This window comes from Rhinatrema bivittatum, chromosome 3 (assembly GCF_901001135.1).
Source record: "Rhinatrema bivittatum chromosome 3, aRhiBiv1.1, whole genome shotgun sequence".
In the NCBI taxonomy this organism is placed as follows: domain Eukaryota; kingdom Metazoa; phylum Chordata; class Amphibia; order Gymnophiona; family Rhinatrematidae; genus Rhinatrema; species Rhinatrema bivittatum.
The window spans coordinates 222269835-222285061 of NC_042617.1; the positions used below are offsets into that span (position 1 = coordinate 222269835).

Genomic DNA, 15227 nt, shown 5'->3' on the forward strand with positions numbered 1-15227 from the left:
CAGAAAGATATAAATCTGAAAAAGGTTCCAAGACAAAGGTAAAAAAGTTCCTAAGGATTTACAGGCTGGAGCAAAGGATGATATGCAGGCAGGACTGAAGCTCAGAAACAGAAAGCAGGCTGGACTGGAGCTCAGGAACAGATTGGAGCTGTGTGCAGGTTAAGAATGAAATGGAACACAGGAATGGGCTGGAGCTGCGTGGAGGTAACAGTGAACTGGAACACAGGAACAAAATGCAGGTAAGTGGGGAACTCAGAACAACGGAACAGAGACTAGGGCAAGGGCAGACTAAGAAAGGACAGGTCAAGGACAACACTGAACATGGAACAGGTAAGCCCCAAAGGGCAAGAAAGAAAGGCCTAGAGTTTAGAAGAGACCTAGGGATGCCTTAGGCTAGGCCAGTGTTCAGGAAGCCGAGAGAGGCCTAATATCAGGAGACCAGCTAGGGAGGCCTCAGGGCTAGGCCAAGGTCAGGAACCAAAGGATGGCTCAAGCAAGGAAGGGCATCAAAGCCCTAGAAGCCACAAGGAATGGACAAGGAAGGCAGAGGACAGAGGGCCCAAAGGCCACAAGACAAAACCAAGCACAATAGTAAGTAGAAGGCCCAGAGGCCATGAGGAGAAGCAAGGAAAGGCCTTAGAAATCCACAAAGCAGAAGTGGCTATAGCAAGGAACTGAGTAGAACTCGATATTGAAGCATTGAGGCAGAAGCTAGACAGAATAAAATAGGACTGGGGTCTGGGAGTGGTGCAGGAAGGCAAGAGAAGCTTGGCCAGCCAGTGGAGTAAGCTTGTGAAGATACCCTGGTGTCACCAAGTGCCAGCTAGTGTGTCGTGGCTCCCGGTGTCCCACAACCCCAGTTATACATCCCTTTACCTTTTCCCTGCCCCCGCGGACCAATAGGAAGCCTCCTCCCTTCTTCCTGCCCCCGCAGGCCAATCGGAAGCCTCTTTCCTTCTTCCTGCCAGTGGGAGGAGGAAGCCGCTGATTGGCCAGTGGGGCAGGAAGAAGGGGGGCATCTAACAGCCCAGGGATGGAGTGGTTTGAGGGGGGCTGGGAGGATTGGCAGTGTCCAGGCCCGTGGAAGTGCTGAAATTAAACACAGTGGCAAGCCACAAAGAAGAGGCCAGCCGTGCCAGGTTTTCCCTCTTCCAAAGCGGCAGGGAACTGTGATAGAGAAGGAATTCCCCAAAGCGGCAGTGAGTTGCAAGCACGAAGAGGCCGGTTGCTCCAGGGATTTCCTCCCCCCCCCCCCCCCGGATGCAACAGTGAGCGCGGCAAAGCCACGATTAAAGTAAAAGTGGCACTCAGCCATGCTGATTACAGATGGGCAATTGAAGCTCTCAGCGACCGTAAAAGCAGGCAGATTGGGGGCCGTGGGAGCCGTGGGATATCCTGACAGCCAGAAGAAAGGCTTGAGTGCTGTGGCATATTTTTCTAAAATAAATGTTTGCTGCTTCAGTGAGGCTGAGAAGGCAGCGGCAGCACTGGGAAATCTGCCACTGCGAAATTAAAGGGGAACACAGCACTGGGGCTCTAAGCAAAGTGTGTGTGAGAGAGAGAGACTGGGCAGGGAGGTGACTAGGATGTGTGTGAGAGACAGAGACTGGGCAGGGAAGTGACTGGGCAGGGAGGTGACGGGTGTGTGAGAGAGACTGGGCAGGGAGGTGAATGGGGTGAGTGTGAGAGACTGGGCAGGGAGGTGACTGGGGTGAGTGTGAGAGGCAGACTGGGCAGGGAGGTGACGGGTGTGTGAGAGAGACAGGCAGGGAGGTGACGGGTGTGTGTGTGAGAGACAGAGATTGGGCAGGTAGGTGACTCGGGTGTGTGTGTGAGAGACAGAGATTGGGCAGGTAGGTGACTCGGGTGTGTGTGTGAGAGACAGAGATTGGGCAGGTAGGTGACTCGGGTGTGTGTGTGAGAGACAGAGATTGGGCAGGTAGGTGACTCGGGTGTGTGTGTGAGAGACAGAGATTGGGCAGGTAGGTGACTCGGGTGTGTATGTGAGAGACAGAGACTGGGCAGGGAGGTGACGGGTGTGTGAGAGAGAGAGACTGGGCAGGGAGGAGACTGGGGTGAGTGTGAGAAGCAGACTGGGCAGGGAGGTGATGGGTGTGTGTGAGAGAGACTGGGCAGGGAGGTGACTGGGGTGTGTGTGTGTGTGTGTGTGTGTGTGTGTGTGTGTGTGAGAGAGAGATAAGACTAGGCAGGGATGTCACTGGTGTCTTTGTGTGAGACAGAGACTGGTCATAGGGTTTAATTGGGGTATGTGTGTGTATGTGAGTGACTTGTGGGCCCTAAAGAAGAGGACTGTGTGGACAGAGCTTCAGCAGCCACTGCTGCTCCTGGTATGTGCTTTCAAGAGAAAGGAGTAGGAGAGCTGCTAGAGAGGGTAAGTAAAAGTGGCATTTTAAGTTTATTTTCTTGATTGACTGACATTTTAATTATTGAGTATTATGTGATGTGTCTGCTGTTTTGAAATATTTTATTGATATTTGGACAATTTTTAATAATTTTGATGAGTTTTAATTGTTTGATCTTATTCTGTTCATCAGCTGTTTTGAAACATTTATTAATATATTTTTACAATTATTTCTGTGTGGGGATCTATAGTAGCTTGGCTTGTTCTGTTTTCCTAATAGGAGGTGAATTAGTGTTTAGGACCTGATTTAATATTTGTAGTGTTGCCTTTTCATAGATAGGGTTGTTATGTGTTTCATAATGCAGGTATAACTTAGTGTAGATTAGTTTCTGTGCATTATTGCAGATCCTGGGACTGTGTTAGGTGCTATATTTCTCTTTCCATTTCTCCAGGTTTGCACTTCATGCAGAGTGACTTTTTTTGGTTTTCCATTCCAGTTTGTCTCCATATTTATAATTTGTGTTCTTTCTGTATTTGGTGAAGGTCGGTTCTGTTTGTGTGACCGAGGTGAGGTATTTTACTAGCATGTAGGCTATTGTATCAATCTTATTTGTTGCGTTTTCTCAATAGGATATGCATTAGTGGTAAATTATTGCCTTTTCAAAAGGAGGGCTATTGTGCCTGGTAGTAAAGGGAGTTTGTTTTGCTTTTACTGAGATGTCTTCAGAACCAGAATATCTTTTTTTTGCATTGTGAGTTCTATGGGTAATGCCCTAGTTCTGCTCTGCATCCATTGTTGGAGATCAAGGGGGTTCCCATGGATACAGAGTGTGGGGCAGATTTTCAAAGGAGCGCGCGCAGCAGCGCGCATAGGAGGTGGCATGTATTTTGTATAGCGCCGCGTAGACATGCGCGCACTATGCAAAATACGGGAATAACCCGCCCGGATATTGTACGCGCGGAGTCGCACACGCAAATGCACTTGTGCGCGCCCCATGACTTTCGCGCGCGGATCCACCAATTTGTGCGCGCGAGTGCATTTCTGCGTGCATGCGTGCACGCGAGGGCGGGTCCGCACGTGCAGTGTTGTAGCACAAAATGGCGGCCAGGGGGCAGAGGCAGCCAAACTTTACCACCAGGGACGTCCAACATCTGGCATCCCTGGTGGTGGCAAAAGAACACCGGCTCTTCCCCCAAAGGGGAAGAACAACAAACGTCCGGATGCTAAGGAGGGCCTGGAGGCGGCTGCAGGCAACATACAATGAGAGGGCCTCCCACCCACGTGGGGTAGGTGTACAGCCGGTACCACTGCACTGTGGGACTGTCAATATGGGTTTAGGGCTGGGAGGAGGGAGAAAAGAGAGAAACAGAGGGTTATGGTTTAGGAATTTGGAATGAGGCTAAAATGTGAAAAGCTAATAGGTAATTAGCTACATGATTGTCATAGCTCTTCATGGTTGCCAAATGTATGTTGAACAGTCTTTGCCACAATGCAGAATCCAGCATCATCATAGTACACTCATGTTTGTCTCTCCATCTGTTGTCCTAGATCGAGGATTTGAAGAAGAAGGCCCGCTGGCTGCGCCTGAAGAAGGGGAGGTGGCTCGAGCGGCTGCGGGGCGAGCACGCTGGGGCTGGTGGTAAGTAATCCCTCCATAAGGGGGGCTACACTTGTTAGATATGGGACACACCAGTTCATAACATGCACATGCATGTCATAAAATGGTGGGGTAGGGGACAAGCAAGGAGGTAGAACATAGTGCACCTACTGTGTGCGCAGGCACACTGCCGTCCCTGTTCCCTCCCAGGCAGCTAGGGAATATGAGCGGCCTAGAAAGGACCTTCCCCCCCCCTCTTTCCATTACTCCCTGGCCCCCTCCCCAGCCCTAAAGTAATGCCAGAAACAATTGGTATTATCTGTTGTGTCTGCAGGCTCCCAGTGAGCATGCGATCCCTGCCACAGCAGCAAGTGGGTGCCATGGAAGGACCCTTTCACCCTTATCGGGCCCCTACACAACCCAGCCCCCACTCAGTTTTCATGTGGCAGGGAGATAGGTCCATCTCTTGCCCTTTTCACAATCACCCAGCCATGCATCACCCATTGAAGATACTGCCATAAAGAAATGTTTGCTCATGAGTTTGCATATTCATGTACAGGCTAGTCATATCTGTTGGTTTACTTTACAGGTCCTGAAGAAGTGAGGCCTGGACCAGCTCCAGCGCAGAGAGCAGAAGCAGCAGTCGCTCCAGGGGGGAGGTGGATTCCCCCCCCCCCCCAAGCCAGGAGGAGACACCGGAGGCAGAGGCCACCTCCCCGCCATGAGGCGCAGTCCAGGCCACCCCCTAGCCCCCCCCCGTAGGGTCTCCTCCCCATTTTGCCCTGGGAGTTAGGAACGCGGGGGCACCCAGGGGCCAGCCTTTGCTGGCCCAGGTAGGCAGGGAGGGCCCTCTTGTGCCTCGACGGCCCCCCTCACGTCACCAACACAGAGGCTCATCATCGGGAGGACGGTCTCCCGATGATGAGCCTCTGAATTCTGGGCGTACATGAGGGGGGTGCATGGGACACTGGGGGCCCTCTCTGCCTATGCAGAGAGGATAAACAGGAACTATGGGCAGGTCCTCCGGGCTCTCCAGCTGCTTGGCGCAGCTGTGAGAGTCCTAGGGGAGCAGTTCCTGAGGTCCTGATTATCCTCTCTGGTCCCTGCCTCCCTAACTTCCCGGGGGTTTTGTTTTCTGTAAATAGCTTTTCTCCCTAGTTCTTCCCATCCCATCCCTTTTTTTTTTGTATATTTGTATATAGTTTAAAGAATTATTAATAAACCCTTCTTATATTATCATACCTGTGTGGTCATTGGAAGGTGTTGGGAGGAAAGGGGTGAAGAAGGTGGGGGGGGGGGGGGGGTGAAGGATGTTGGGAGAAAGGAGGGAAGGGGTTGAAGGGGTGAAGAAGGTGAGGAGGTGAAGGATGTTGAGAGGAAGGAGGAAAGGGGTTGAAGGGGTGAAGAAGGTGAAGGGGTGAAGGATGGAGGAAGGAGGGAAGGGGTTGAAGGGGTGAAGAAGGTGTGGGGGTGAAGGATGTTGGGAGGAAGGAGGGAAGGGGTTAAGAAGGTGAGGGGGTACATGAACAATGCAAGATACTGTCCAACGGTGATGAAGCAACAAGATACGTGGAAGCAAGGCACACTGAACATCCAGGAGGAAGCCAAACACTATCATCAGCTACACATACACGCTACATATATAGGAATAGAACTGATGTGCAAACACCATGCTGTTTACATATTTCTTCACAGCAGTGGTCAGCATGAAACCACTCACATCTATTATACAGCTGCACTGTCCATATAGGGTAACTAGACTTTTCCATACCTTCCCACATATATACCATCCTTGACCCCAGATATTCTGCAGAGCCCCTACACTGGGAAGAGACAAGGTTACACCAAGAAAACCTGGATGGTGAAAGTCTCATAGGTCAGAAGCAGAGACGACATGGTTGAAATACAGAGTCTTGCAGGGATCCCATTTGAGAGCAAACACATACAACAGACACAAGTTTAGCAGGCCACACATACATAATGCCACTTTTGATTATGTAGGATTCCTACCTTTTGAGTATGTAGGGCTCTGACCTACACATTTCTCTATGCTTCCTATATCAGCAGCAGTCAACACACCAGCATGTATAGTTCTGAACAGAGCTGGATCTTGATAGCAGGGTCACAGAGAAGAGTAGCTCAACCCAGGACAACTGCTAATTAACACCCTTACCACAGCCAGCAGGGCAATCAGCCCCTCACCAGGGTATTACACTGGTAGCTGGTTAGTCTTAATTACCCATGGGGGAAGTGAAACTGCACACACATGTACCCTATCAGCCATAATTGCAATAGAGAGGCACATCTGAGTGTAAGTAAATAGGGGATTACATTCGATAGGAGTTGTGCACACTGGTCCTTTAAAATATGGGGGATGCGCGCACATATCATAGACCTGTGCGCACATCTCTTTTAAAATCATTGGCGGTGTGCGCAAAGTAGCCAGCGCGCACATGTTCCGCATCAATCTTAATTAGCTGCGCGCATAAGTGTTATTCGCGCAGATCGGAGCCACCTGTGCGCATAAGTTACACAGGTGTAGTGGTGAAACGCGCAAATTAGCCTGCTTACAAAAGGATCCCTCCTCTACTCAGTTGCCAGCTTCACCATGTCTCAGGCACGTTCTGTTCAGCTGCGTAAGCCCAACTTTTTACCAGAGGAAGTGGATATGCTTGTCCAGCATGTCATGAGGCACCAGGATCTGCTATATGGCCCACAGTCACGAAGGGTGGGTGCATACCGTAAAGAGCAGATCTGGAAGTGGATCAGGCACGGTGTGAACTCAATGTTCCACCACAACCGGAGCATTGGGGAACTGATGCACAAGTGGAGGGACCTGAGAAGGCTTGTGAAGCAGAAGCAGGCCAGACGGATTGCGGAGGGAGAAGGCAGCCACATCAGCTTCTCTCCCTCTGAGCAGCTGATACTCAGCACCATATCTGAGGCAGCTGTAGGAGGAGCTGGGCAGCTTGACACCATGCCTCGTGTAGGGCAGGAAGGTGAGCAGAGTTTAACTATTTCTGACCCCTGTACTGAATGCATGTAGCACTTCTACATTCCCCTGCTGTTCTCCAGATATTCCGCTAATACCTGTTTCATGTACTGTATGGCAGCTAGCATAGATGCCATCTCTATCTGTATGTAGAGTACAGTGGTGTGTGTAATACCATATAAGACACACATGGGCCATTGTATTGTGAACTGACATTATCCTTGGATTGCAGGAAGGGCAGGTCTACACAAGATAGCACACAGCTCCCATGTGCTACAGCTTTGGTCATATAAGCTCATTGTAAATGTGGAGTGCTCTTTAAGGTGTCTAAGCACCAATGCTGTGAATGATATTTGGAATACAGCTCAGTTATTAGGTGTTCCTGCAAAGGCAGTATATAACAATCAATGGGGGAGGGTATTTGTTTGGGACAATGTGGGTTGGCTGACTACCAGCTGGTGAACGTGCCATACCTGCAGCACACTCCGTGCTTTCCAGCACTGTATGGGGTTGTCCCCCTTGTTGAACACCTGTATGCTCACCCCCCCCCCCCCCCCATCTTCTGACCTATCCCTTATCCTGGCCGTTGCCCAGTAGCCACCTTCCCCTATTCTGGCCCATCCCCCCCCTTCCCACACTATCCTTGCCCACTTGAAACCTCAGAAGGTTTCTAGCAGGTAGCACAGGTCATGTGTCCATGCAGGCATATAAGATTGATGTCCTAATCAATTTCTGTTGTGTATGGCTCCTGTTCTGGGGTATTCCAAGGACAGGGCCCCTGTTAGATGTGGTGGAATATGTCCCTATTCCATGCAGCATACTGAAAATGCCAGGTGTTCTCTGAAGGTGTTATTGGAAGAGCACTCAGTGATGTCCCATCAGGCCCCCCTGGGCCACATGGAATACCTCCAGAGCTCTACAGCTGGGTTGGGGCCTACTTATAATGCATGGACCATCTATATGTCAATACTACATGGCTATTACTGAGATCATTTAGTGTGGAATGTACATAGCACACTATTGGCAGTGTGGTGATTTGAGGATGTTTCTTTTTAGGGGAGCCAGATGATGAGCAACCTGGACCTGCACCGAGACAACCCCAAAGGCAGTACCATCGTCTGCGGGTGATCCGTGACTCCTCAGAAGAGGAGGAAGGGGGAGGCCGTGAACAGCTGGAACAGCCTGCGGAGGAAGAGGAGCAGCAGCAGGGAGAGGAGCCGGAGTACACACTGGCTGATCTGCTCCAGGACAGCAGTGGGTCTGACCATCCTGAACCTGAACTGGTTGCCAGTCAGGCGGAGAGACTGCTATTATAGCAGAGCGCTGGGATCCTGGACGCTATCTCTAGCCTGCCTGAGGTGGTGCATCAGGAATCACAAGCCCTCCGTGATGCCATCAGGGAGGAATCACAAGCCCTCCGTGATACCATCAGGGAGGACGGACAGGGGCTTCAGCAGGTGATGTGGGAGCTTTGCCGGGCAACACATGAACAAACCGAGGTGTGGAGGGAGCTGCTGCAGCAGTTGCCTCTTGTCCAACCGCAGGCACCAGCGGCACCATGGGCTTCCATGGGGCCCTGGATGCAGTACCCTCCTCCTTATGGGGCACCAGCCCGTGCAGAAATGCCCGCCGTGGGACAACAACCTGCGCCTCAGCCTGGTGTAGCCTATCCATGGATGGCACCCCCACCCCTGCCACCTGCACCTCAGCCTGGTGTAGGCTATCCATGGATGGCACCCCCACCCCCGCCACCTGCCATGCTTCCAGCACCACCACCAGAGCTGCAGCAGCCACTGGCTGGACCTTCCTGCAGCCATGAACTGATCCAACCTCCTGTGCCGGAGGGGAGCGTCAGCAGTGGGAGGAGCCCATTGCAGAGGAGCTCCAGGTTGGGGCAGCCGAAGCTTCCTGAGGGCCGAAGGAGAGGAAGGCCAAGGAAGTGAACTGTATATGTATTTACCATTTTTATTTGCCTTAACATTTTTAGTTCTGTGCACTTTCAATACACACTTGTGAATAAATACACTATCACCTTGTGAAATGGCTTTCTATGAGAGTGTTCCTTTGTTGTATAGCCTGCCTTTGACTCAAGCGATGGATTACTGCCAATTCCTCCTGAGTCAGATATAGTGCCTCCTCATTCTCTTCAGGGGCCTCCTCCTGCCAAGGGATGTGTCTGTTCAGTGCAAGGTTGTGTAGCATACAGCAGGCTAGAAAGATCACACACTTTAGAGGGGCTGTACAGAAGGCATCCTCCAGATCTTTCGAGACAGCGGAAGCGGGATTTCAGGATGCCAAAGGTTCTCTCTATGATAGCCCTGGTCTTACGGTGTGCCCTGTTGTAGTGAGTCTCAGCAGCAGTTGCGGGGGAGGCTACGGGGATCATGAGCCAGGTTTTAAGGGGATAGCCTCTGTCACCTGTAGGAGAAGACAGCAAATAATGGTTACACTCCTTCTGTGCTTCATGGTGGCACAGGTCAGAGGGCAAGCAAACAGGAGGCATGCTGTGCCACCCTAAATAGAAGCTTACCAGACATAGCTGGGAGGTATTATTTTAGACGTTAGTATGCTTACCTAGGAGCCATCCTCCAGTGATGTTTCCTTGCTGGAAGTGGTCATGAATTCTGGATTGTGATAGAATATAGGCATCGTGACTGGATCCTGGAAAGCGGGGCACCACATTGGTGATGATGCCCTTGGCATTGAACACCACTTGCATGTTCATGGAGTGGAAACCCTTGCGGTTGCGGTAGGTGGCCTCATCTTCTCCTGGTGCCCTTAGGGCCACGTGAGTGCAATCAATAGCTCCCAAGACTGAGGGGAAGCGTGCAATTTGGTAAAACTCTCATTATCTCTTGCTGTTCCTCTCTTCTGAGGGGGAAGGAGATAAAGTGTTCTGTTTTTCTGAGCAAGGCAGCCAGGAACTGGTGCAGACACCTTGATGTGGCAGACTGAGTGATACCAGAAGTTACACCAAGCGGGGTTTGGAAGGTGCCAGTAGCCAAAAAAGCCAGAGCAGTAGTCACCTTGATATGTACAGGGCAAGGCATGACCCCTTTGTGTGACAGGTTGCAAGTCGGCCTCTAACAATCGGCAGAGGTACTGTATGGTCTCCTTATTAAATCTGAAACGTTGCATGACTTCTTCCTCAGACAGATCCAGAAATTGTGTTCAGGTCCTGTAAACTCTATGTAAAGGGTACCTCCTCTGTCTCAGCATTCTTCTCCTCCTCCTCTCTCTTTCTCTTCTGAGCTGTATAGAGTGCAGGACCCATATCGCTATTATAAGCATGTGTACAAACAGGAATCACCTGAGAATAGCTGTTGAGTTATGGGGCTACTGCGGCAGTCAGCTACCATTCACACACTTAACCTTGCCTAGGGCAATCGTTTGCAGTTTCCCAGTTATTATCAGTTAGCCCCCCACGACCTCTTCCTTCTATCTTTCTCCAGAATGTAGGGTCCCTGAGTGGTGAGAGACGGCAGACGCAGACACTTCTGCAGTCGCTAGCACACACAAGCAGACAGTAGTAAATATACGTGCATGACTAGGGCAGTGCGCGCCGGTGGATTTGTGCGCGTCGCTTATAAAATACGTCTTATGCGCGTAAGCCAGGTATACACCCCTTTCTTATTTGCGTATGTTTACACGCACAGGGCCATTTGTGCGCATAAATACCCCTAGGCAAAATTCGGTGTATTCGCGCTTCTGTTATTTACACGCATAAGTGCCGTTTCCTACGCACGTACCCCTTTGAAAATCTGCCCCTGTATGTTTACATATAGCCCCATGACGGTCACATGTTCCGTGTGTCACGCATGTGAGAACTGTCAGGTGTGTCCCGGCCAAAAAATGGTTGAGAACCACTGGGATAAACTGGAGCATGAAACTAGGGATAAGATGGAGAGTGCAGTTAGAGCGGGCCTCGCTAGAGTTCTCTGGTGGAGGGGAGGCAGCACAGTGGCTAGAAACATAACAGTTGTTTTATAATCTAAGCCAGATTCAGATTTACAATGATGCATATAAGAGTCTGAAATGGCTCAAAGATGTATAGAAGGCCCCAATGTTTCTGTGTTATTGTATTTGATTAAGATATCAAGGCCCTGGTGCTGTGTTTAAATTTAATGGAGTAGAAATTCAAGCAACTGAAGGTACAAACAATTCATGAAAGCACTCAACAAAAAACACACAAAATGCCACCAGTCAAGATCAGGAAAAGGCTGACAGCACTAACAATGAGACTGTTTATTTCTCTATTTTTAGTTGATTTAATAATATATTTATGCTGATGAAAAGTGCCCGGTGTTGCTCAGGTAGTCTGGTCTATAACAGCATGTATGTGTGTGTGTGCACTTGTGCCTACATGCGTGAGCACCTATGTGCATGAGTCAATATAAGCTTGTTTATGATCCTGCACGAATCGGTGTGTGTGCCTATGTCTGCCTGCCCCCTGTGTGTGCGAGATTGGGCTTTACAGACACTGCATATTAGCAAACCATACCTGGAATTGTGCAGCTGGTCTGGTCAATAATGGCCTCTTTGTGTGTATGTGTGTGTCCCTGTCAGAGCTTTGCAGACATAGCATATTGTCTTTGCACACTGCAACTTTCACTGTTCAAGGCGCCACCGGGTGGCTAGACACGACAGTGTGACCAACCAACCAGCCAACACAACTTAACTCCTAGATCATGACACCAGATAAAGCCCATACAGTCCATCCGGTCTGTAGAACCAAATCTCCCTTACAGATTTATAATTCCTTTCAGAATGACCACATACTGAGCATGAACTGTATCCTTAATTTGAAACAACCCCTCACCTGTATAATAATTAAAAATAAAAAACTCAATATCTAGTAAAACTAATTTATTTCACTTTTTCATGCTTGAAATATATTTCTGAATTTTTCATCCAAGACTATTAAGTAGTAAACTATAAGAAAAGGATAGTGGAGCTCTCAAGTTTGTAGCAATATATTTCAGCCTCTATATATCTTGTACACAGAAAGTGGAGACATCTGGCACAAAATTTGCAAGAATTGTTTCAAGCAGGCTTCTATGCTAGCACGATAATATGAACCTTACCAAAACAAATGCAAATAGATACCATTGGCGGTTTCATTATAGCAATGTATGTCTATATACACAATTATTCTTCTGAAAATATTGTAATATCATTGAGATTTTATTCCCAGAAGAATCTAGCCAGTTAAAAAATGAGAAAGATTAATTTAATATAGTGCTAAAATATAGAATTACACATAATGAAAAAAAAAAGAAAACTTTTTTTTTTTTTTTTAAATGATCTGGGAGTTGATATACAACAGAACATTTGTTCCTTAGCCAGCAGTATTTCAAGAACTTCCTGGGTCTTTCAAGGAATTATACACTACTGGCTGTGTTGTATCCATAAGCAAACTCCCAATCACACAGAAAATTAAGTTCAGTATTTTTTCTTTTGCATTGGGTATAGAAATGTACTTACAGACGGTTTACCCTTTAAAAGTAATCAAAGCTGAAATCTTTATAGCAGATATATAAGACTATTATATAATCTTGATTGAAAACATCTATTTAATTAACCCATTATGTCCCAAATTTTGTAAAAGGCTGTCCTCTAAATAAAACACTGGGACATAATGGGTTAAGGTTACACTGTAGGATTTGGTGCATGACAAGAGAGAAGTTCTTCTCCCATCACCTCACCTCAAGAACCAGGCTTAACTCTCTAACTTGTAGCTGCTTCATGACTGCATACAGCAGAGTGTTTGTGGTTAACCTAATATAGAGAACCTAGAAGAGAAACATTTTTAAATCATTTTATTTTTGGCTAAATATTGGGATTAATTTTTCTTCTCACAGTGCATAGCACTATGGGCCAGATTTTCGAATCTACCCTGGATTTTATAACATGCACGCAGCTGCGTGCATGTTATAAAATCTGGGGTCGGCGCGCGCAAGGGGGTGCACATTTGTGCACGCCGAGCCCTAGGGGAGCCCCGATGGCTTTCCCCGTTCCCTCTGATGTTGCTCCGAAATTGGAGTGGCCTCGGATGGAACTTTCATTTCGGACTCCCCCCCACCTTCCCCTCTCTAACCCGCACCCCAGCCCTACCTATATCCCCCCTCACCTTTATTATTTAAGTTGCACCTGCGGCCAGCGCATGATTCCCCGGCCTAGGAGGCCTTCGGAGGCCTCTGGCCACACCCACGCCCCGCCCCTTTTTGGAGCCCCGGGACATACGCGCGTCCCGGGGCTTGCGCGCATCACCGAGCCTATGCAAAATAGGCTCGGCGTGCGCAGGAGGGGTTTTAAAAGGGTTACGTGCGTATCCCTTTTAAAATCTGCCCCTATATGTTTATTGTAATATACCCTCAGAAAATATTTAAACCTTCTCTGTGTTGCTTGGTCAAAGTGTTATTTCAAATACTAAAAGATAAACATCTAATAGCAATTAGTGAAATCATATTTGAAAGCTCTAAGGAAAAATAACCTTACTTCCAAGCTCCTTCACTGATCATTGCTCAAATCAGCTTTTTAAATTAAATTTCTCACAGCCATGTAGTGAAAAACCTGACCCATGCTAGAAAAGCCAAGAAATTGTATTTCTAATGTTGCTGGCTAATATTAATCACTGATGGAGAGTTCTCATGCCAGAAGTATTTTTGGAAAAACTATAGTCCACTAATCCAATTCATAACTACTAGTGTATAATTCCAAAAAACTTCACATGGTCATACTTGGTAACAGCCTTTCCATATCAGATTGCCTCGTACACATATAAATAAAACATATAAAGACTACTTTCTGTTACGATGTAATAGACTCAAAGGGAAGAATCAGTTGGAATTCTTGCACAGAGAAAGAAAATATCAGCAAACCAAGTTTCAAATTCCATATAAAATATAATCAGATTTTGTTTTTAAAACATCCCCCCTCATTACATTTTATCTTTAAAATTAATCAAATAAGACAGAAAGAGGAAGTCACAAGAGCATATCAATGGCACCTTTCCCCTTTCCATTCCATTTTATCACACCGGAGTCATGCCTTGTGTTTTAGACAGCACAACTGCAATGTTCTTCCAGTGGGAATACTTAAGGAAGGGTAAATCCAAAGCATTATTGGACAAGTTTCCCAAGGGAGTCTCAGAAAATCATCCATGCTTGAGACACATTCATCTTACTGGTAGAATGTAAATAGGTCTTGCCTGCTGAAATGTGAAAGCTTCATTAAAAATATGATCTAGAAAGACTGAAGGAATTCTTCCTAGGATTTTCATAGTTAGTATTAAAGTCCACAGTAATATCAATTATTGTTTTAGTTCATACATCAACTACCAGTTTAGCTAGGAACACCTCTGTGCTGGAGTTAAACATGCAAAACCATGAATCAATCATGTTATGAAAGCAAGAGTGATTCTTTCCCTCCCAGCCTCATCAGGAAATACATTTGGGTTAGGACAGAGTCAAACACAACAGCAAATTTCTTAAAGTTTAAATCAGTTTAAGATAGGACTACATCAACCAGATATTTAGCTAGTAATTAAAGTGCTCCTTTTCTGATATTAGATACATTGATGAGAAAAAAGTCCAGGTCTTCAGCAACTGTAAGACAACTGTAAATTATACAGGTCAAGATAGGTTACGCATGACAAGGGGAAACCAGTGTTTAACAGTTTTAGAAAAACAGATATATTAGATATTACTGTAGTTTTACTCCAGTAAATTGTACCTTCTTATAAAAATTATCCAAAATTGAAATATATATTATATTCAGAGAGATGAACTGCATTCTACTGAACAAGTTACACAAAAAGTAATGGTTGAAAATTTCTGCATAGGGCACTTAGTTCATGTTCACATGTATATATTTCTTGTTGATTGCTTATACACTTCACATAAGCAATTCATCACTAAGTAAGATATATCCACAGTCAAAATCTTCTGTCTGATGCAACATTACAACACTGTGAGATTCCTTATTATAACACTGACTGGTTGTCATTTCTCTTTTATTCCATTTATTCACATTCACAAATTAAACCAGAACTCTTCAAGGTTTTGCCAAGAAGGAGAGTAAGGAATATTGCTGGATTTAAAAAACTTCTTTCCCAATTGATTCAGAAGGTTTATTAAGTTCAACTCTAATACCCTTTTCACCTGTAAAGAGAAAAAAAAACAGAATTAAAAATGTGAACTTTTCAGTTGTAAAATAGTTAAGTTACTTAGCTATAATGTTATCTCTCCGATGGACAGCAGGATATCAGTTCTTA

The 15227-nt window shown here is 46.9% G+C and overlaps 1 protein-coding gene across 5 annotated transcripts in view; it reads right to left on the reverse strand.

Moving 5' to 3' along the window:
* Positions 1–13268: 13268 nt before the first annotated feature.
* Positions 13269–15227, reverse strand: part of EGLN1 (egl-9 family hypoxia inducible factor 1) — a 559025-nt gene continuing 557066 nt past the window's right edge. Inside the window, exon 6 of one of the 5 annotated variants that reach the window (XM_029594248.1) lies at positions 13269–15114. In XM_029594248.1, the coding sequence (XP_029450108.1) occupies positions 15050–15114 (65 nt within the window). In that variant the 3' untranslated portion in view covers positions 13269–15049. The remainder of the gene's footprint in view (positions 15115–15227) is intronic. The other 4 variants (XM_029594250.1, XM_029594247.1, XM_029594249.1 and 1 more) reach the window with 4 other exon arrangements.